Source organism: Dama dama, chromosome 4 (genome assembly GCF_033118175.1).
Source record: "Dama dama isolate Ldn47 chromosome 4, ASM3311817v1, whole genome shotgun sequence".
Taxonomy (NCBI): domain Eukaryota; kingdom Metazoa; phylum Chordata; class Mammalia; order Artiodactyla; family Cervidae; genus Dama; species Dama dama.
The window spans coordinates 39,540,875-39,563,712 of record NC_083684.1 but is presented as its reverse complement, the minus strand read 5'-3'; the positions used below and the strand labels follow the sequence as shown (position 1 = coordinate 39,563,712).

Here is a 22,838-nt window from a genome sequence, read left to right as displayed (position 1 = left end):
AGCGCATATCTGGAGGCCATTCCTACAGAGGGAAGACTACAGTGGCTGTACGTGGAAGCGACCCCTAGACCCAAATTCAGTCTCTTTCTCTCAGCTTCCAGTTAACCGACTCCCCAAAACGCCCACTGTTACTCCATCACCACTGGCAAAAGGCATTGTAATGGATGGGAAGTTGTGGCACAAGCTTCATCATCCTGAAAATAAATTTTCCCTGGGAAACTCAGCCCCAATCTCCAACCCTACCGTGAGCCCGGAAGTCAGAGAACGGGCTGTACTGTGAAGCATACTGTTGTTAGCACAGTGCTCCAGAAGCGTCCTGATGGTTTTCACTCCCACCAGTAGTAACAGGGGGTTATGAGTTTTTTAAAAGTTTTATGTCATCTTAATCAGCCAGCTGTTTGCCCCCCATCCACACTTTTTGATGTTGCCAGTCATAATTAGCCATAGCTGTGGAAATTTGACAACCTTTTTTATTTTTTAATTTCTTTTAATGGGAGGCCAATTACTTTACAATATTGTGATGGTTTTTTGCCATCCATCAACATGAATTGGCCATTGCCATACATGTGTCCCCTCCCTCCTGAACCCCCTCCCATCCCATCCCTTGAGGTTGTTACAGAGCGCTGACAGCCTTTTAACATCAGTACCTTTCAAGCATGCAAATATTTACTCCTGAGCAGTTGGTAGGTGCTACACAGAGCAGACTTTCTTCCAGGGTGCCCCTGTGATCTCCTGGTGAGCAATGCAATGGCTCTTCCTTATTTACATCTTTTTGAACATCTCTGTACAGTTTTACATGTATCTTTGTCTACTGCAGAATTGTTATAAGTTGAATTACTTTTGATTCTATAGGTGCTTCGAAGTTGTTGGCTTCCAGTATAACTTTGGGTCCCTGTTTTCTTTCTTTTTGGCCATGCCACACAGCGTATGGGATCTTGGTTCCCCAACCAGGGATCGAACCCATGCCTCCGGCAGTGGAAGTGCGGAATCCTAACCGCTGGACTACCTGAGTCTCTGTTTCCTTATTGGTTATTAGACAGGTTTTACTTCAACAATGATTGTTATATTTGACTGTGCTGGAGGAAATCTGACATTTTCTGTACCAAAAGGCAGGCAAAAAAAAAAAAGTGTTTTCCTTACTAGAATTTATGGTCAGTTCGTTTATGAGAATGGGGACAAGAATATACAATAGAGAAAAGACAGTTGCTTCAATAAGTGGTGCTGGGAAAACTGGATGGCTCTGTGTAAAAGAATGAAAATAGAACATTCTCTAACACCATATACAAAAATTTAAAAATTGGATTGAAGACCTGAATGTAAGACCATAAAACTCCTAGAAGAAAACATAGGCAGAACACTGTTTGACACATGTGGCATCTAAAATATAACACAAATGAACTTATCAATGTATAAAACAGAAACAGACTCATAGACATAGAGAACAGGCTTGAGGTTGCCAAGGGGGAGATGGGGTGGAGAGGTATCGATTGGGAGTGTGGGTTTAGCAGATACAAACTATTATACAGAATGGATAAACCATAAGGCCCCTGGTCGGGGAGCTAAGGTCCCACATGCCTGCTGCTGCTCAGTCCCTTCAGCCCGACTCTGCGACCCTGTGGACGGTAGCCGGCCAGGCTCCTTTGTCCGTGGGGATTCCCCAGGCAAGAGTACTCGAATGGGCTGCTGTGCCCTCCTCCAGGGGATCTTCCCAACTCAGGGATCAAACCCCAGTCTCCTGCATTGCAGGCGGATTCTTTACCATCTGAGCCACCAGGGAAGCCCCCAGCATGCCAAGGAGCAACTAAGCCCCAGCACCACAAGAAGAGATCGACAACTCGCAACACAGCCAAATTTTTACAAACAGTGTACAGTTTATGTTAGAGTATTACAAACCACCTAAACACCTATCACTGGGTGTTACTGTATGTCTATAGTTGTGTATATGTGTGTATTTATGTCTAACTCTTGAGATACTGTGATTTGGAATAATGAAATACGTATTTGGTCTTCATTCCATTTCTGGCACAGAGCTCTTAAAACTTGTGGAATTTCCTAAGTGATAAGAGGTGTTTGATATCTATATTTTTTATATTTACAACAAATCTCTTTCAGCCACACCTGAGTTTGTGTTAAATGAGATGATTTTTGGAAAGCTCCTAAGGATGGGGGCTGATTGCCAGGGGAAGCAACCAGGTGATAAGAGAGTTGGAACTTTTAACCTTACCCACCGACTTCTGGAAAGGGAAGGGGACTCCACATTAAACTCTATAAAAACTCTTGAACAGGATTGATCGTCTACGTTGGTGAGCCAAAGCACATCCAATTGCTGCGGGTGGGTGCACTTCAGATTCCAGGGAGACAGAGGTTCCTGTAATTAAGGCCCTTCTGGACTTTGCCTTGTGTATCTCTTTATCTGACTCTTCAATCGTATCCTTTAATAACTTTATAATAAACTAAAGTGAACTTTGTAGTAAATCTAGAACCTTCTCATAGAGGCCTCCCATGGTCACTCTGCCTAAAATTTCTAACATCCTTGCCCTGGTTACATTTCATTTTCCTTCCCTGCTTTGATTTCTCTTCTTTGTACTTATCACTGTCTAATATGCTACATTTTAAAATTTAATTAAAAAAAATTCTTCATTAGCATATGAGCTAGAGAACAGGGAATTTTGTCTGTTCTGTGCACTTCTGTGTTGAATGGCCTATCTGATTTGCATATTCTTGAAATCATATTTATTTTAATATGTAAGAATGTAGGTGTTACCTTCCCACACAAATATGGTTGAAGTTAGCATACCAGAAACATTTGTAACTCATCAGTAGAGTGTATTATTTCTTGCCTAAGATTACTAGATCCAATTACAGGGGTAAAAAAAAAAATTTTTTTTTTCTGGAGTTTCCCTTATATAAACTGTTTCTCTGTGAATTGATTGCAAGTCGGGCATGTAATTCAGATGGAGAATTAAAGTGTCTGGTTCTACATGTAAATCCATGGCTGATACATGTCAGTGTATAGCAAAAACCACTACAATATTGTAAAGTAATTAGCTTTCAACTAATAAAAATAAATTAAAAAAAAATAAAGTGTCTGGTTCTGTAGAGAGTTAGGAGAGCCATGTGGAGAAGCAGAAAGTGTGTTTAAAAGGCCCGTATTAAAAAAAATAAATAAATAAAAGGCCCGTATTTGTAACATGTTGACGTGGAATTATGGGAAGACTACATATTGTTAAAAAGGCATGGAAAAAGGAGAGCCTCCCTTCCTTTCATGTGGAGACTGACGAGTCTGTTGGGAATTGTTGGGGTGGGTTTGTAGCGGCTCTCTGAGCCCCCATTTACCTGCTTTGTGCAGGTTCGCGTGGTTGGTGCCTTGGGAGTGGAGGGAGGTGGGCTGGCCGCTGCCCTCCGAGAGCTCAGGAGGCAGAGAGGTGCGTAGTGGCAGGTATAAAAGATGGGATGCAACCGCAGACCAAGCTTTCCTGGGGAAGGGTGGGATCAGTCATGTCTGGCGGGGAGAAGCAACATCAGGGAGGGCAGGGGGAGGAGGTGAGCTGATCAAGGCACAAGTGGGACCCCTGGAGGAAAAGAAGGGCCCCAGAGTAGCCTGGGCCTTCTGTTCTCCCCACACTTCAGTCATCTGGGGATCTTGTCAAAAAGCAGATTCTGACTCTGGGGGTCAAGGAGGGGAGGCAGAGAGTCTGCGTTTTCATCTGTAATGAGCTCCCTGGTGAGGCTGATGTCGCTGTTCTTGAGGGCAGGCCTGGGACCGCAGAGCTGCCTGCCCATTCTTCCTCCACCTCGGAGGCGGAGGTCAGCCCGGAAGCTTTGGCATAGGCTTGACAGGTGGTAGGTAGGTGGTGAGGATCTGGGTTACAGAAGTATAGGGTACAGGCCAGGAGCCCAAGACTGGTCTGGTTTTAGGTGTAAGGCCACGTGACTTTTCCTTGATCACGGGGCCATTAAACTCAGTCCCTGGGCCTCCTCCTGTTCCAAAAATCTCGCTTTAAAAGTTGACCTGGTGATTTTCATTGACACCTGTTTGCCTTCACGATCTCTGATCTCTTAGGACATATTGCTGGAGTGTTACTTTGGTCCTTCAGAAAGAAAGTGTTTCTAATGTTGGTAGATTTTAAATGTTTTTATAAACTTCCCAGGCTGTCTCTTCATGATCAAATCCAATGATAAACTTTAAAAAAATTTATTTGGCTGCATCAGGTCTTAGCTGCGGCATGCAGGATCTTTGTTGCAACATACAAGATCTTTCGTTGCAGCATTCTGGCTCTCAAGTTGTGGCCCTCGGGCTTAGTTGCCCCAAGGCATGTGGGATCTTAGTTGCCCGACCAGGGGATGAGCTTGCATCCCCCACATTGCAAGGCAGAATCATTCATCCATTTAGCAGTGCTGAGTCTTAGTTGTGGCACAGACGGTTGTAGTTGCGTCATGTGGATTCTCATTCGGGCACCCTGACTCTCTAGTTGTGGTGCTCAGGCTTAATTGCTCTGCAGCAAATGGGATCTTAGTTCCCCAACCAAGGATTGAACCCTTGTCCCCAGCATTGCAAGGCAGATTCTTAACCACTGGACCACCAGGCAAGTCCCTCCAATGATAAACATTTTAAAAAGCACGGCTCATAAATTAGTTGTAGTTGTTGTTCAGGCACCAGGTCGTGTCCAACTCTTTGTGACCCCGTGGACTACAGCACGCCAGGCCTCCCTGTCCCTCACTATCTCCCAGAGTTTGCTCAAACTCATGTCCATTGAGTTAGTGATGCTATACAACCATCTCATCCTCTGCCACTGATTTCTCCTTTCACATGTGATTTAATTAGGTGGGCCTTATTTGGGGGTAGGACTTCTAAACGGAGGGGTTATACAAGTCCTTCTAAAGCCATCTCAGTCAGCCTCACTGTCAGACCTCACACAGGTCTCAGTCAGCCTGTGTGACATCAGCTGAACCAGCAAGGGTAGTTGCAAATATCTTAACACAGACACCCCCAGGACCCTGCCCTGTTAATGTTTGACATCACCCTGATAGAGACTGTGAGTGAGAAACGCACGTAGGTGGTGTCCGCTCACTGGTGGCAGAGGCAGAACTAAAAACACTCTGAGCCTGTTCCTCTCTGCTTCCTCACTGGGGGCCGCACTGGTGTCAGCATCCTGCGGTGGCATGGTGGTTCACATGAGGAATTTGATCTTTTCATTAAGGCCCCTGTACCTATTCTTATGTAAGAATTGGATCAGGTCACTTTCCTGTCCGTGATACTGCTGTCCCCAGGGGGAAAACTCCATGGTTGTTATGTGGTGGTGGCAGTTGAGTTTTCTTTAAAGGCAGCAGGCACGTGTGTCTACAGACGTGTGCTAACCATACACATACATGTGTTTTTGCAATTTTCTTCCCAGATCTTGGCCCTGATCGCATTCATCTGCATAGAGACCATCATGGAATGCTCCCCGTGTGAAGGCCTCTACTTTTTTGAGTTTGTGAGCTGCAGTGCGTTTGTGGTGACCGGAGTCTTGCTGATTCTGTTCAGTCTCAACCTTCACATGAGAATTCCCCAGATCAACTGGAACCTGACGGTAAGTAAAAGTCATGTTCTCTGACTAGGAAAGGATCAAGTGCTCCACGGCTCCCAGGAAAATCAGGAATCATTCTATGACATGTTTGGTTCTGGTTCATTTTGATACATAAATATTCCCTTGTAATGCAACTGTGAAATTTTTAATTTCCTTCCTGGGTTGAATAACATGACTACAGAATTAATAGGACCTTCACTAATGACAGAAACTTAATGATTATTCTGACTTCTTTAAAGATGTCATTTTGATTTGCGGATCCTTTGAGACGATTGGTAATGTTGATATTTATAGAATATGGGAAAGAGAGCATGGAATGAATACATTTGCAGATTTTCACACTGGACCTGAAAGCCGTTTGTGAAAGTACTGATTCAGGAAGAGCTGAAAATATGAATGAAATTGCCATTAACTTGTGAAACCTAGGAAAATTATTATTATTAAATTCAAAGCAGCTGGGAAGTCCCAGAGGGTTTGCTGGGTTGATCAGCAAGTCTTGAGGAAATGTGTCCTTTTCTCTTCATGGTTTGGGGCTCTTGACTCTGACAGCCTTACTCTCTCGATCAGCACGGGATCAGAGCTGGTCACTCCCAGGCCTCCTTTCCTGGACTTGTGTTACTTGTCCCTACTGTGCCAAGTGGAAGAGTGAACTTAACAGCACTTTGTTTTCTTGATATTTCTTTGCAAATAAGCACGTGCAGGAGCTCAAAGAGAACCAGTTAGGGAGACACAGGCAGGCCCTATCAGCTGCCTTGGATTGTCGGGGAGGGGCTCTGAGACCACTTGCCCGCACATGGGCTCCTCCTGCTGGCCGGTGCAGCACTGTGGAGAGCGTGGCCCGGAGTGCCGGAGCCCGGGGAGGCAGCCTGGCTGGTCACCTTGCCTGGCAGGGCCACTCCCATGGTGTTCCTGTGGGGGAACCAAGAGGTGATCGTCTTCCTGACAGAGTGCTGTCTGCGTCATTCAGACCCTTTTAGGAAGAAAAATAAAAGGAGAACTGGTCTAGAAAAGTTGTCTATTGAAAACTCAGTTGGTTTCGTCCTGACATTGAAAAGGAAGAAATAAGCTCTAAAACCTCAAGATTTACTGGAGGCATTTCGTCACAGTTCTTGGTGACGGGTTTTAGTGTCTCAGCTCTTTTTAAGATAAAGTCTGTGTTAAAGAAAATGCTTCCAGTGTTGTGATCTAAATTGACAGTGTAATGAACAGGCAGTAGGCAATGCAAGAGTACCTCACAAGCCTCCCCCAACCAGCATGCAGGCTCTGTGGGCAAGGTCATCGTCCTGGGGCAAGGCACATTGGAAACCCAGACCCCTGGAGTGTCTAAGGCCAAAATAAATACTTTTGAGGGAGGCGCTGGGCTGGGCTGTGAATAAAACCACACTGGTTTTATCCTGTTTGACAAAGAAGCAGCTGCTAGGATGATTAAGACCCAGGGGCTTTGAGTCAGGCCGCCCTGTCTGTATTCAAGTCCGAGGTGGCTCTTAAGAGCTGTATGTGACCCTGGGCAAGTAGTCACTTAGAGCCCCCAAGTGGAGATGGTAGCATTTTTCTTGCAGGGTTGTTTTAAGAACGAAATGAGACAAGTGTGTACAAAGGTTCCAAACCAGTGGGCACTGCTGCCAGTATGAGAAATAGTAACTTTACTGTGAGTCAGAGGCCACTGGTGTCTGTCAGCCACGTCATTCTCCCATAGACTTCACCAGCTTTGACTTCACACCCTGAATTCTGTCTTATCTACTTATTTGATAGCCACAAATCTGTTAGAAGACTTCATACTTCACTCTATTGTGTAACATAGGCAATTATAGCCATTGTCTTACAATAGCTTATAAGGGAGTAGAATCTGCAAAAATACTGAATCACTGTGCTGTACCCTTGAAACCAATATTGTAAATCAACTACACTTCCAATTTTTTCTTTTTTTTTAAGAGAGAATCACCAGGAATTTCCTGGCAGTCCACTGGTTAGGACTCTGCACTTTCAGTGCCGTGGGCCCAGGTTCAATCCCTGGTTGAGGAACTAAGATCCCACCAGCTGTGTGGTGTGGCCAAAATAATAAATAAACAGTTAATTTTAAAAGGACTCCTGATCCCAGATCACCATAACAACAAAAAAGACTTCAGGTTCTGATTAATTCGTTTAGGCCTTTATCTCCAGAAATACCTATTTGGTGAGCTTTCTTAAATACCTAGTTTTTCTATTTTAACTGTGAAAGTCTTTCCACTAGTTGGCAACCATATGTTGGGGGTTGTATCAAAACGCGTCTTTTTTGCTGGAAAGTTAACATCCCTCTTTTTCTTTAGGATGGCGTTGGCTGGGGCAGATGACTGGGTGGTGCCCCTGGCCTCCTCTCCCACCCCGTCCCTCCGTCCTTCCATCCTTTTCCTACCACTGACCGCTGGGGTCTCCCCCTGCCCGGAACTGGCACTCAGAGCCCTCCAGCCCTGGAAGCTCAGTCAGACTTTGTAGAGGAGGGAGGTCCGCACATGTCTGCTCTATTTCCCTACATCCTGGTCTCTCTTTTCTCTGCTTTTATTGTCAAATATAGCGTATTCAGAGAAATCTGTAGAAGTCAAAGTACAGTTTAGTGAAGAATGATAAAGACTATGTAGCCAGACCCCTGGGTCAAGAGTTAGGACAGTGTCAACACCTTCCAAGCCTCCCACGTGTCTCTTCCAAACGCAGGGACTACCTCTTCCCCTCTGCCATCCACTCTTCCGACCCTCCGTTCTTGAAAATCCTCTGGTAAGGATCACGGGGGGATCGCTGAGCTCCCGGGTCCTCTGCTTACTTCCCAGTCCCGCACCCCGCACCAGTCGTTTCAGCCCTGGAGTGTGCTCCGCTCGCTCTCTATCCTGCCCCACTCTCTTCTCTTGCCTCTGATGATACCACAGTCTGTTTTTCTTCTTCCTCTTTCTGTTCCTTCTTCGATGGCCTTTGTGGCCTCTGCTCGTCTCACAGGTGTCTCCTGACCTGAGAACCCAGGCTGGGTGCTGTGGTGAGTTGAGAACAGTCTGGAGTCACCCAGAGGGGCCACCTGCAGAGTCCTGAGGCTTCGCTGTGCCTGACTGTGTGGTGTTTTCTGACACTACTTTTGGCACCAAATATGTAGGTTGTGGTGTTTTTTCCCCTACACCAAATCTGTGTAGCTTTTCCACACTGAGTAATTCTCTAAGACCAACTGTGCTGTGCTTAGTCGCCCAGTCATGTCCAACTCTTTCGACCCCGTGGACAGTAGCCCACCAGGCTCCTCTGTCCATGGGGATTCTCTTGGGTATTCAGCAATTCAATTTATTTCTGACAGTAACTCCTGGAGTTAATGCAGACCCCACAGGTTAAAGGGCAACTAAGGGCACTCAGGAAATGTTAAGGAATCTGAGACACAGACCAAATATATATTTTTCATTATGCCAAACTCATCTTTTCTAGAACTCAACTTCCTCAAGGCCCTTCATTAGAGGTGTTTTGGATCCTAATTTGGTTAGGACTCAGTGTGACACTGGGGGTTGTATGGTTGGCACAGTAGGCTCTCTATAGATGGTAGCTGCCCCTGAAACCATAAGGTGGCGTTTCAGGGGGCTCCAAAGGGGCTTCCCTGGTAGCTCAGAAGGTAAAGAATCTGCCTGCAGTGCAGGAGACCTGGGTTTGATCCCTGGGTCGGGAAGATCCCCTGGAGAAGGAAATGGCAACCCGCTCCAGTATTCTTGGCTAGAGAATCCCATGAACAGAGGAGCCTGGTCCTACATGGTCCTACATGGACTGGGCTACAGTCTGTGGGATCGCAGGAGTCGGACACAACTTAGTGACTAAACCATTCCACAGAGGAGTTCTTGTCCTTTAAGTCTCAGTGCAAAAAGAATTTATCGAGAGGCAAAGTGATAGATAAGAAGTGATTTATTAGAGCAGGATGCTTGTGAGGCTTATAAGCAGCTGGGCGAGAGGGCTACAGTTTTATAATCAAAGAAAAAGTGGGGAGGGGAAAAAGATGACTTCTTTTTCCTCATTTTCTTTTTTTTTTAGTAGATGTCATGCCTCCATCATCAGCTCCTCCTCCAGGTTGAGTGGGGGAGTTTTTTTGTCCCTACCTAATCAAGCCAAGATGGTCATGGCACTGTGGAAATTTTATTTCAGGTCTCAGTACAATGAGGGTCTTTACTTTGAAATGTCACCTTTCCATAAATTGTTGTCTTTTTATGTGTGCAAAGAGCATGTCCTAGGGGTCATTAACTTATTGAGCTCACTGGGCAGGATGTGGGTCTCATGCCACCATTGTTTTATTGTCTTGGGGCATGTCTCATGCTTTCGCTGCACGGTTTTGTTGCTCAGGAAGCCTGCTTGGTTTTGTAGTTGAGCAAACCTTTTTACTTTTTTTTTAAACCCGTTTTCTTAAGTGATTATTAACTTATAGGGGTCTCCCATATTTTTTTTTACTTACGATCCCTTAGTGGGATCAGCGATTTAATTACCTACCTTGTCCCTGTACTGTGTCTCTATCACTCTGTCATCAGTACTATGATCAGTCTCACGGTACTGGGGCCGTCAGGGCGCAGTATGGGCTGAAGGGTTGTAAACCTCCTCTCTTATGGGTGTGTAGAACTGACTTCAGCCAGTCACAGAGCCCAGTGGTGTTGAACACCTGTCCGGGGCCAGGCTTCGGGAACTGAAAGCAAGCCCAGGGTAGATGCTAGCTGCTCTTCCGTGGTATGTATGCCGTGTGTGATGCAGTTTTGTGTGAGGTCTGGGAGAACACAGTGGGTTCCTCAGGGGAGGGGGCCTGGAACAGGTCAATTGGGGAAATTCAGAGGAAATGCCAGATTCCAGTTGAGCCTCAAGGGATGAATAGGTGCTTGCTGGGCACAGGGTATGGAAGGGTGGGGCACGCTGAAGGATGGCCCATTCTCTGGGACTGGAGTAGGATCGTGGACTCGGCCCTGGGGGGCTGGGTATGTGATGGAAATGGGCAAGTGAGGAGATGGGCCAGCGGTCCGTGAGACCCAGAGGTGGTTCTCCTACTAAGTCCCAGCCAGTTGTGTTACTTCACGGGACTTTTAAGGACAATTTTTCAGGAGCAGCTGAAAGTTGGATTTTTTTTTTTTTTTTAAATTTTTGGTTGCACTGGGTCTTCGTGGCAGTGTGAGAACTTTCTCTAGCTGTGGCACAGGCTCAGCAGTTGTGATGCATGGGCTTAATTGCCCCACAGCCAGCATATGGGATGTTAGTTCCTACACCAAGGATTGAACCCGAATCCCCTGCATTGGGAGGTGGGTTGTTAACCACCAGGGAAGTCCCTGGATTATTTTTTCTTTTAAAGAAGTTTCTTGTTTATATGAAATGTCCAGGATAAGCAAATCCTTAGAGACAGAAAACTGATTCGTACTTGCCTAGGATTCAGGGAAAGGATGAAGAATTAACTGCTAATGAGTATGAGGTTTGTTTTGGAAGTGCTAAAAATGTTCTAAAATTAGATTGTGGTGAATTACATCTCAATAAAGCTGTTATTAAAATCATATGTGATAACAGCCGTCCAGGGGTTACCACTTAATACAGGGGTGTAATACTCTAGAATTCCCTAGACTGTCTTTCACAAGTAGATGTATGTTGTGATATGTGAATGCCAAAAAATGAAACCGTTAAAGTCAAACTTTCCCATTTGAACTATCTTGAGTGTCTTCCATGTTAAATATAACTATATCATTAGTTTTAAGGACTGCATACTGTTCCAACTGGAAATAGCATTTTACTTAACAAGTCCTTGATTCTTAAGTATTTTATCTTCAGTTTTTCACTCTTTTAAATAACATGATGAGCATCCTTATGCTTAGACCTTTTTGCAACTAGTATGCTATTTAAGATGATTTAAGAAGTATGCAGAGTACATCATGAAAAACACTGGGCTGGATGAAGCACAAGCTGGAATCAAGATTGCTGGGAGAAATATCAATAACCACAGATATGCAGATGACACCACCCTTATGGCTAAAAGTGGAGAGGAACTAAAAAGCCTTTTGATGAAAGTGAAAGAGGAGAGTGAAAAAGTTGGCTTAAAGCTCAACATTCAGAAAACTAAGATCATGGCATCTGGTCCCATCACTTCATGGGAAATAGATGGGGAGACAGTGGAAACAGTGTCAGACTTTATTTTTCTGGGCTCCAAAATCACTGCACATGGTGACTGCAGCCATGAAATTAAAAGATGCTTACTCCTTGGAAGGAAAGTTATGACCAACCTAGATAGCATATTAAAAAGTAGACATATTACTTTGCCAACAAAGGTCTGTCTGGTCAAGGCTATGGTTTTTCCAGTGGTCATGTGAGAGTTGGACTGTGAAGAAAGCTGAGCGCCGAAAAATTGATGCTTTTCAACTGTGGTGTTGGAGAAGACTCTTGAGAGTCCCTTGGACTGCAAGGAGATCCAACCAGTCCATCCCAAAGGAGATCAGTCCTGGGTGTTCATTGGAATGACTGATGCTGAAGCTGAAACTCCAATACTTTGGCCACCTCATGCGAAGAGTTGACTCATTGGGAAAGACCCTGATGCTGGGAGGGATTGGGGGCAGGAGGAGAAGGGAACGACAGAGGATGAGATGGCTGGGTGGCATCAGGACATGGGTCTGAGTAAACTCCAGGAGTTGGTGATGGACAGGGAGGCCTGGCGTGCTGAGATTCATGGGGTCGCAGAGAGTCGGATACAACTGAGCGACTGCACTGAACTGGATTGAAGAAGTATGCTGTTTAAGATTTCCAAATGTGGAATTCATAGACAAATAACATGCACATCTTCAGAGAAGACTGGGCATGTTTAGGGTGCTGTAGCTGTAGACACATGAACCTCTTCAAAATCTCAGCATTTTATCATAAAAACATTTTCCCCTGTTTCTGAGTAGCCTTTGGTTTAGAAAGTATATTTGTCTTTATCCCTGCAGCTCCTTACCCAGAGTTGGGTGTAACTAAATGCGTCCAGGTTTAACGTGAAACACTTGTCCTGGCTTCACGCTGGTCACCACTGAACACTGCCCCGCTGGTAGACCTCTCTGGGTAGAGTTTGTAGTTGTACTTCACTGATGTCCGTGAGCAGGGGCAGAGGCGCTGGCCAGGAGTGTGGCAGGAGCTGCTACAGGGCTCAGGACTATTAGGAGGTGAATGTTTCCTTTTGCCATCTTTAAGGAGGAGATGGCCCCCAAAGCCAGGCCAGCCGGCAGGACCCACCTGGTATTGATGATACAGTCGAGCTAGCACCTAAGCAGTGTAGGGTTTTGCCTGGTTTCTCTTTTGCTGTAGAGATCATAGAGGTGCTCTGGCATGACCCAAGCTGTGGGGCCTAATACACAAGTGGAAATACCAGAAGTAACAATAAACGTGCAGGGAACCCTAAGTGTGGGCTAGGCACATGCTTGGCTTTTCATGTACGCTGTTCCACCCAGTCCTTGAAACAACTCCGGAGGGGTGGGAGGCTGTGCCCACATATGACACGAGAGGCAAAGTGGCCCATCCACAGTTGTGGTTGGTTAGGACTCTCGTCTGGGTGTTTCTATGAATCACTGTGCTGTATTCCCCTGGACAAGTAAGACAGGAACTAAATCTTGGAAGCGTTGGATTTGTAACCTGATTTGCTTTGCAAGGAGCTTAGGGGAAAATCCTCTAGGCTTTAGCATCGTGGAGACTTGAGAGACCACGCACAAGGAAGAGAAGTGTGAGGCCTGGCTAAGTGTGTTCTTGGGTCTGAAAGCAGTACTCTCTATATGTCACAAATGCATGAAGGGGTTTCACCAGTTTAAATCCATTCTTGTCCATAAGAGCATTTGAATGTGTTTTGAAAAGAAGACAATAGAACTCTACCTGGTAATTAGTGAATGTATCCTTGTGGGTTAGCAGTTTGGTTTCTATAATAGGTCATTAATAAATGGTAATTTAACATGGTGACTTCCTTGGTGGTCCAGTGGTTAAGGCTCTGAGCTTCCTCTGCAGGGGGCGTGGATTCAATACCTGGTCAGAGAAAATGATCCCACATGCCTTGAGGCAAGGTCAAAAAAGAAGAAAGAAATGGTAACACGATGTGTTTGGTTAAAATGTGGATTTTTCTGTGGTGGTTTATCAAGCAGCATCATTAACTATTATATTTAAGAGGATTAATAGCATCCTCTTTGCCTTCCTATGTGTGATCAATACCCCTGGGCCACCAAAACAAAAATAAGGAGCCATCAGAGAGGCTGGGTATTGTGCTTTTTATGTCAAAAGTTATTTAGTGGTTTTTTCAGACGAAACCTACAATGATCCTTTTCAAGTGACTTTATCTTATTCTTTAGGATTTGGTCAACACTGGACTCAGCACTTTCTTTTTCTTTATTGCTTCGATCGTACTGGCTGCTTTAAACCACAAAACCGGAGCAGAAATCGCTGCCGTGGTAAGTGAACTCAAGAGGTCAAAACAAGGCTGGTCCATACACTTTCTGTGCCTTGTTCCTCTGTCCCCTGGGCTTGTATCCTACTGCTTCTCCTTTAGCTTCTCCTTTGCTAATGATGTCGCTGGGCCAGTGGAGGCCCCGGTTCCTTCAGTGCTGTGGTTCTTAAAGTGTGGTCCCTGGAACGGCAGCATCACCCGGGAGTTTGTTGGAGATGGCGTTCTCAGCCTTCCCCGGAGCTGCCGAATTGGCAGTGTGTTTTAACAAGCTCTCAGATGCACACTGTGGCTTGAGTACCTCTGTTTCAGTCTGCCCGGCGGAGCCCTGGATGTCTGAAAGGGCTGTTGCTTTTAAGGGCCTTCCCTGCCAGGGTGGGGCGTTCATGAAGAAGATGCAGCCTGGACACCACATGGCAGTCAGCACAGTAGGGGGTGGGGGCGGAGGATGGGACCAGGTAATGTAAGACTGTCTCTCTGTGCTCTGCCTTTCTTTATTGTTTGGTATTTACAAAGAATATGCAGCACTTTTATAACTGAGAGGATGGTTAAAAGGTTTAGTGAGAATACTAAACTATGAGCTCTCCAAGGTATCACTCAATAGGTTCATCAGTCATTATCTAATCATTAAAACACCACCACTTTTCACTCTCAAGCTGTCCCCCCAGAGCTGCCCACATGAGAGGCAGTGGGGCTGGGGGGCTAAGATATGGAATGCTGGGCCTTGTGGCTTGATTTGGGGTCACACTTGAGACCCTGATTTTTCATCTACATGGTGTTTTGTCTACATGGTATTTCTCCCGGGGACCAGTGTCATGAAGGTCTGTAAAAGAGGCCCTTCTGTGATCTTTTTTTCCTTGTAGATCCAGAATACTTCGAAAGAGACCTGAGGCTGCCTTTCTGTGGGTCACACGACTATGAACTTGGCCAGGGTCTGACATTTGGACAGTTAGTGGGTCTGGGTGTTGGGGTTACAGCCAGGAGAGGCTAATGCACCTTGCTCACTGTAAGCTGCCCAGGGGCCCTGCGGACTAACCTGGCTTGTGTCTTGTAGATATTCGGCTTCTTGGCAACAGCGGCCTACGCAGTGAACACGTTCCTGGCTGTTCAGAAGTGGAGGGTCAGCCTCCGGCAGCAGAGCGCCAACGACTACATCCGCGCCCGTACTGAGTCCAGAGACGTGGACAGCAGGCCCGAGATCCAGCGCCTGGACACGTGAGGACGCACTGGAGTCTTCTTCCCTCTGGTCCTCGTGCCCGTCCTTTCAATCAAGTTTTTCTTTTCCTCATCACATCAGATTATCATGTGACTAAGTCGAATTTTGTCCTCCTTGGTAACAGTTCATTCTGGGAAAGGGCTTTCACGGTGGCCCTGATGGTGGTTGCAGGAGGCAGGGGACCCTGTGCCCAGCCTTGCACACAGAGGTGGTGGGAGGGGCCTCTCCCCCTCCCCCCATCCTCTGGTTTGGTGGTCGTGGGAGCCAGTGTCCTCGCGGGCCACCGTGTCCACTTCACTGTCCCTGAGCACAGGCTTCGCGGCTGACTCTGAGCCACCCCCACATGTGTATTCATGATGGGTCAGGACTTTGGATTAAATGGGGGCTGCTAGGAGGGGAAAAAACAAATATCAAGGAGTGAAACTTTATGGTTGGAACGGTGGGCCAGCAGTGATTTCTGGGCAACCCCCATAGAGGCCCTGGATGCGCTTTAGTCTTGCTGCCAGAATGCCCCTCTTCCCATTGTATTCCATGCCTGGGGGCACCGGGACCCCAGCACGAGCATGGAAAGCCAGGTGTGACACCAAGGGTCTCGGCGGTGGGTGTGCCCGCCGGGTGCTTTGCTGGCTCTGGGCTTCATGGAGGTGGGGGAGGCTGGTAGCCTCTTGGCTGGGCTCCAGGGCACTGCTGACCTTCAGGTCACCATCTGTTTCCTACCCTGCTGAGACGTCCCTGGAATCATCTTCCTGAATCCCAGAGGCTCCTCCAAGAAAACGGGGACCATCTTGTTTTCCAGTTTCCTACCTTCCCTGAATACGCGGAGGCTGGACTGCAGATTTTCTGTCATCTTACCTTCTCAGATAAAAGCCACAGAAGAAATACAGTCTGTTCCACCAGCCCGGACCCTTGCCCACTTGCTGGCCTCACAGACCACAGATGGGGACACACCTCTGTTTCAAGGGTGTGTCTTGATTTTCAAGGCAAGCCTGAGAAGAGTTCTAGAGTGAATTCTGAGTGGCTCCGTCTAGGATTTGAAAACTACTTGAATCTGCACCGCGACACCCCCTTTCACTGATGTTTCGGAGGGCGGAGACCCTGTACCTCAGGGTCATAACTATGAACGTCGATCTTCAAGGCTGTCAGGGAACATTCTAGTTATGTAAGGTGTTGTATGAATTCTCGATAAAGTGGAGATTATTGTGGTGACTAAGTTACACAAGCCCCTGCGATGCTGTAGTTTTTTGTTTTTTTCTGTTGAAGACTAATTGTTCCTCTTACAGAAAATTTGTTTTTACGTGTCGGGTTTTCACTCTTTGAACTGTCCTTAATGTTTACAGGCCTCTCTCTAGCTCTAATAAGTTTGTGTTTTGCCCTCACCAAGGAAAAGAACGCTCACTGCTGGTGGGAAGATTTTGCATTAATGAGGACAGTCCCCAGGATCTTGTGCTAGTGAGCGCTTACAGCTTCAGCAGCAGGCATGAGAGAGGGGGTCTGGGGGAGCAGAGCCTGTGTGAGGCTGGCATTGCCTTCTGCAGAGCAGAGCAGGGTACAATTCCCTGCACGGGTGGCTTCGTCAGGAAGCACTGCTTGGCTGGGGACCCTGCAGGAAATGGTACTGTGCCGTCTCTGAAGGGTCAGGGTTAGGGCTCCCTGAACCGAACATCCTATACAACTCAAGTTCTGCTGAAGTTCCTTTCTGGGGCCGTGAACCAGGCCACCTGTTCAAGCCCCTGGTCTGCTCAGAGACCCAGCTTGTCTGGGGGTAACTGACCTCCCACTGTCCCTGCCTAGGGCAGCCAGGCCTGGTCACGGCGGGTCTGACTGAGCCCTCTTCCCATGGATGTTGTGAGGCAGTACAAACCAGGCTTCACAAACCTCATACCTATTATGTATAGTGACTTTTGAGGAGATTATGACATCTGGATTTTATCTGTTCATTTTATATATTTATTTTGCATTTGTGGAGTGTGTATGCTTCGTCAAAATGGGGCTTCTTGCTCTCTGAGTGTTCCATTTAAAAACAGGGTTACAAAGACTCAGCCTTGCATCAGATGGGGCCCACTTGGAAGGACCACCCTGAACTTTATCAGAAATCTCCCTCTGGGATTCATGTTACTTGGCCTCAATAAAAAGCTGCCTTTGAAGTGAGATTGGAAAAAAGAAGACTCTTCAGGCGAGGGTTGTTGCCCAAATTTTTCCAAGTCACTTCAATAAAACCAGTTTATCATCTGGTTGAAAGGAGTCTGTTGGTATCCTGAGAATGTGTTGTCAGCTGCAAGGAACAGTTCTGAAGCCCACTGAAGTTGTACACGCTGACAGATGATAAAAAGTGGTGACACCTTGTGCCATAGACCACTTAGGAATTAATTTACATCTTAGTGTTAGAGTCTTGGAATTATTTATGTCCCTGTAACTATTTAATGTCCTCTGTGCCATGAGGCTCTCCCATGGTTTTTGTAAATATATTTCTTTATATTTAATTAGCTCCCAGTATAGCCAAAAGTGACCAGATATGCTGATTGGCGTACTGTAGAGTCATAAGTCTTGTCACGTGGTGAGAAGGAAGGAAGGAATATGGTTGTCTAGTGTGAATGGAAAGACACTTGCATTTTCTTCATGTTGTTTCTGTGTACGAACAAGACAATCTAGATTTGGGGAGGCTTAAAAGGGCTTTTTTTTTTTTTTTTTTTGCAAATTGAAATAAGCTTATTTTTGCATTTAATAGTTGTAATATGGACCAGTGTCAGTTTGGTTTGGGGAATTTTTAAGACTGAGGCAATCTTAGTGTTTTTTAATTTTCTGGTGGGATGATGTTGGCATTCACAGTTGATGCCCAACTTGTATATGTTTGAATTTGTTCCTGGAGACTGGATGGTTGAAACCCTCAAGCATTTGGTGGAACCTCTGGTGGTTTTAGATGGATGCAAACACTGACGTCGTCAGAGAAAGTTTATCCTGGCATCGATCTGGTTGATGTGGTATTTTTTCTTTTCTCTGATTCTCCTTTACCCTCCCTTCACATTGCCGAAGACATGGGAAGGGGGGGTGGGGTACCTTAGCCCTTTCATACAGAGAGATTCCAGTCATGAAGGCCTAAAGATACTTGTCAGCTCTATATAAAGCCGGGGAAGGCACAGGCAGTTACAGATTAAAACCTCATAGTAGAAGTTCTATTTGAAGTAAAGGAAACAGGTTTTCACCCTGCAGCAAGTCATTCAAGAGAGACTACCTTTGCCCACAGAAAGGCAAGAATGTTGACGCCTGCCCAGTCCCAATATCCATGTCTTCCTTGGCAGCTTGAACCAAAGTGCCAACGTGGATGGAGCCCAGGATGGCTGCAGGGAAGCTGGGGACCCAGTCTGGTTCTGGGGGCTCGGCTTTGGGAGGTGGATGTCAGCCCCTACCCTTTGGACACCATCACTGTCCGTGGGCTAAAGGCTCATTCCTGTGGGCAGGCATGGGGTGCATCTGACCCCACCCGGTGTCAGAGGCTTCTTGAGAGAGCTTGGTGACTCAGTTGAAAACATTCCTAGTCTTTTAAAGTTTGCAGTTTCATTCTCCTTTCTTTGAGGCTTTCTGAGTGACTCAGTCTTGGGTTGAGCCACAGGCAGCCTCTGAGGAGATAAAGCACTAACTCTGGTCTGCACATGTATGTGAATTCCTGCTTGCAGCAAATGACCCTTGAATCCCCCCTCCATGTGTCATGTGTGTGGCCCACGCTCACCTTTTCTCATAGACTCACCTGCTGTTTGGGAAGGAACCCCTCACCTCTCCATGTGTTTAAGAGGTGGACCAAGTTCCTCATCTCAGGCTGTGCAGGATTTTCTGTGGGCTGTTCCTAGAATCTGCCCTAACAGAGTGTGGAGACAACGCGTGGCCACTTTAGTGATTCTGGGAGGCAGTGATGATGTAAGTGGGTCCCAGTGTGCCACCCATGTTCCAAACAAAGCAACCATGAAGTCTTTGTGTCCAGGCCCGATAGTCATTTTCTCCACATGTGGTTTACAGGAAAACGTGACACTAAGCAGATAGCAAAAGGCAAAAACAACTCAGCTGAGGGCTGCTTCTAAATTGATTGTCTCAACCACATAAAAAATTGCTTCCTGCTCTAGTGACTGCCATTAGCAAGTGAGATCTCCAGACATGTTTCTAGCTCCTGGTGAAGTGTGCAGAACCCAGGGGCTCCCTTATTTCATCAGCACCCACTCCCAGGACCAGCTCAGTGACAGCTGATGAGGAGGGAGCAGGGGCGGGCCTGAGAGGTGAGAGGAGGGAGGAGGAGGCCCAGACCATCTGCTGTGGGCCTGTCGAGAGCGCTGGACATGGTTACTCAACCAGGCTGTAGTTGGTTAACTACCTTCCTGTCCTCTTTGGAAAAGCAAGGTCTTGTATTCTGGAACCCACTTGAGAGCAGGAGCCGAATGTTGGGACCAGCGTGCCTGGGCACTGCTGGTCCCTTTGTGTGAGTTTGGGAACTCACAGGTGTGGACAGGTGATTCAGATTCTGATCTGGGCCCCCCCTTGAGGGGACACAGACCTAACACCGCCTGCCTCAAGCCGTGTAAACCTTCCTGGCTCTTTGTAAAACCTCCCATTTCTTCTTTCCTCAGAAGATATAGCTGAAATTGTAACTGTCTGGTTGAGAAGGTAATTGGAAATCCTTGTGACTCTTTACATTTATTTAGAAACTGTTTCTGCCCTCAATATCTGTTAGATCTAGAATAATTTTTTTCTCAAAGTTTAATGTTTGTTTAGCTTTTCTTCATACCAGTAAATGGCATTTATATACTTATAGCCTTGAAACTCCCTTTTTTGGTTTAGATTATATTCTCGTTTCATTTGGATGTAATTTCTCAGCCTTGGGGATTTATTTTTTCCTTTCTTGTTTTTACTATTCTATAAACATTAAAAAAAATTGCCCACCAGCCCGCTGAGTCTAAATCAGTGGCAGTTTGCCTAACGTTTAGTTTATGGATCCTTGAATCATGTATCTTTTTCACAGGGTTAGTTTGTTGTCTAGTTTTTATTCCAAGACTTCAGTCTGGGTGACTTGCTATCTGGACACCCTGGCGTGTTGTATCTCCTTTGGGATGCATTCTACACAGGGCCGAGAGCCTTCATGAAGGGGTTAATAGCCTGGACTCTAGTGAGCTACATCAGAACTTTCATTTAGAGTAGGACCTTGTCTCAAATGACCTTAATCGGCTTTGCTGGCAGGATTAGGGTGAGGCCTGAAGTTTCTTTTCACCATTGCGCCTCAGAAGAGAGAACACGTGACACAATTGATTTGACGAGGATTCAGTAATAATCTGAAACTATCCAATTTGAGTCATCTTGGGAGGATGCTGCTGAAACCCAGTAGGAGGCGCCCCTTTTATCAGGACAGCCACCCGAAGGAACGGTCAGGAAGCGAGGACGGCATGGGAGCCTGGTGCCCAGGCAGGCACGGCCGCGTCTGGCTGCTTCCCTTGGTGGCCCATTTTGCTTTCCTGCCTTTTCCAGAATCGACTTTGCAAGTTTCAGGACTTTGCTCTTCTCTGCAGATGTGAGGAAGGCAGATACTCGGGGCTTGGAGGGAAAACTGACTGGCCCAAGGCCTCCTGGGGGAGCTCAAGGGTGGGACGCATGTGCACCGCCCCCATCCCAGGACTGGCCTCACCCCGCTCCCAGCTCTGTCACTCGTTTGAAAACGAGCTTTCAAACCCTGCCTCATGATGAAACTGACGTATGTGGATAAAACCAATGCTTTTCCTAAGCAATAAGAGAACGCTAGGGGGCGAAACTATTTGTATATGTTGAAATTTGTAGGGGTTCAGGAACCCGTGGCAAAAACACTTAGCTATTTATTACAAGTATGACTGTATTTTTTCCTTTTCCCAAAGTAGGTAATTATGTCTTTGTATATTTTAAGACAAATAATAATCACTTCACCTTCGGTGCCTTCCGTGTGTCAGTCACATAAACACTCCCGTCAATCATGGAATTGGAAGAAGATGTACATTTGGTTAAACAAGATAACACTATTTTTGTAGCATGATTTTAGATTGTGTCCTTTTAATATTGCTTTCAGCAATGCTAGTTTTGAGGTTCGGTCGTTTTCCCTTTAAAACTTCATTATGTATTTTAAAAAAGGAAAAAAAAATCCAACCCCTCAGCTTTCCCTGTCTCTTCTCTGCTGCTTTCTCCCCAACATCTTGTTTCCGCTTAAATAGTCTGAGAGTAAGAGTATATTTCTGTGAAATAGTTATTAATCAGTATAACTGCATTTGGCCTTTTTTTTTACCCACTTGCTACTTCTGAACAGCCACTGCTCACCTCAAATGGTAAGAGGAAAGTGGTTCCATAAGAACAGAACAGATCATTCTCGGTGCTCTGACTTCCCCTTCTTTGGGTCTGAAATGGTGACAAGCCCTTTCCCGGTTGCTGCCTGTCTTCCAGATCCGCTCAGGCCATCCTCCTCCTTGGCCACCAGCTTCCCTCTGCCCGTGTGAGACGTCCTGGGGCAGGAGTGGGAGTGGGGACTCTGCTGGTCTCGGGTTCATCTTCCACTCGGATCTCTGATTGGTTCACGGATGCCCTGGATAGGTTCAATGGCCCTTTCTGGTTTCTGGCCCAAACATACTAGATTCCGTGCTATGACGAACTTGATGAAGACACGGATGACCTTTTGCTTTCCCGCCCCTGCAGGACTGAGTTATGTCTGGTCAAGAGAAATCTTGAGGAAACTAGCTGAGCCCATTTAAAATGAAGGAATGGATTTATTGAAACATAAATTTTATTTTTTTTCCGCTTTGAAGGGTCAGACAGAATGTGTCATTATTTTGTAACAAAGGAAGATGAGTTAGATGGCTGATAATTCCCATGTGACTACTCTGGTACTTGGCCCAGTGGTACTTGGGGGAGGGGCAATGTTAATTTAATAACTACTACACTTTGCTTCTTAAAAAGTCTTATTTCCTTTAACAGTGTAGATGCAGCTGTGGGGTGAGCTGAGGTGATGTGTGTTCGGCAAACTTCAGTTTATGCTATTGGTCAGTCCGAGCTCCCATCCTGGCTTCTGAGGCTGGTGTGGGCACCACCCAGCTCCCACCAGCCCCAGATTTGACTATCCATTCAGAGTGGTTTGGGGGCCCCAGAGCCTTCGCTCCTGTTGGTTTATTCCTGACAGCCTCCAGAGCCTCACACTGCCCTCAGTTTTCCCCTTCTTTCTTTTGAAGGACCAATTTTTTCACGGTACTTGTCCTGATTGTTTTCATAGTGTTCAAATCTGTATTTTTGTATGTAGAGGGAAATAATTTTCTCAACACTAATCGCTAATAAATATTGTCATGAAGGAGTTCTTGTTTAATAAACGGATGTGTAAAAATGGTATCGTCTCTTTCTTCACTCTGCCTTGCTCCCGCCCCTTCAAAGGCTGTGGCCCAGTTCCTGAAACAGGCCTGTGAGTTGGGGGCCAAACAGCCACAGTGGGGGGTGAGGACACTTTGGTATTGCTGTTGACTGGTGGCTTGGCCAGGGCTGGCAAAGTGGAGCCACCCCTGGCAGCGCGTCGGCTTTTGCAGGTTCTACTTTCATACGTGTTTTCAGAACACGTTACATATTGTGCAAAAAGCTGGGGCAGGGTGCCTTGATCCTTCCCATCACCTGGGCCAAG

At 46.3% G+C, this 22,838-nt stretch overlaps 1 protein-coding gene across 1 annotated transcript in view; it reads left to right on the top strand.

The window, feature by feature from the left end:
• CMTM4 (CKLF like MARVEL transmembrane domain containing 4) overlaps window positions 1-22,553 on the top strand; it is a 75,502-nt gene extending 52,949 nt beyond the window's left edge. The window contains exons 2-4 of the mRNA XM_061138661.1: window positions 5,397-5,573; window positions 13,877-13,975; window positions 15,023-22,553. Of these exons, the coding sequence (XP_060994644.1) occupies window positions 5,397-5,573; window positions 13,877-13,975; window positions 15,023-15,187 (441 nt within the window). The 3' untranslated portion in view covers window positions 15,188-22,553. The remainder of the gene's footprint in view (window positions 1-5,396; window positions 5,574-13,876; window positions 13,976-15,022) is intronic.
• Window positions 22,554-22,838: the final 285 nt, after the last annotated feature.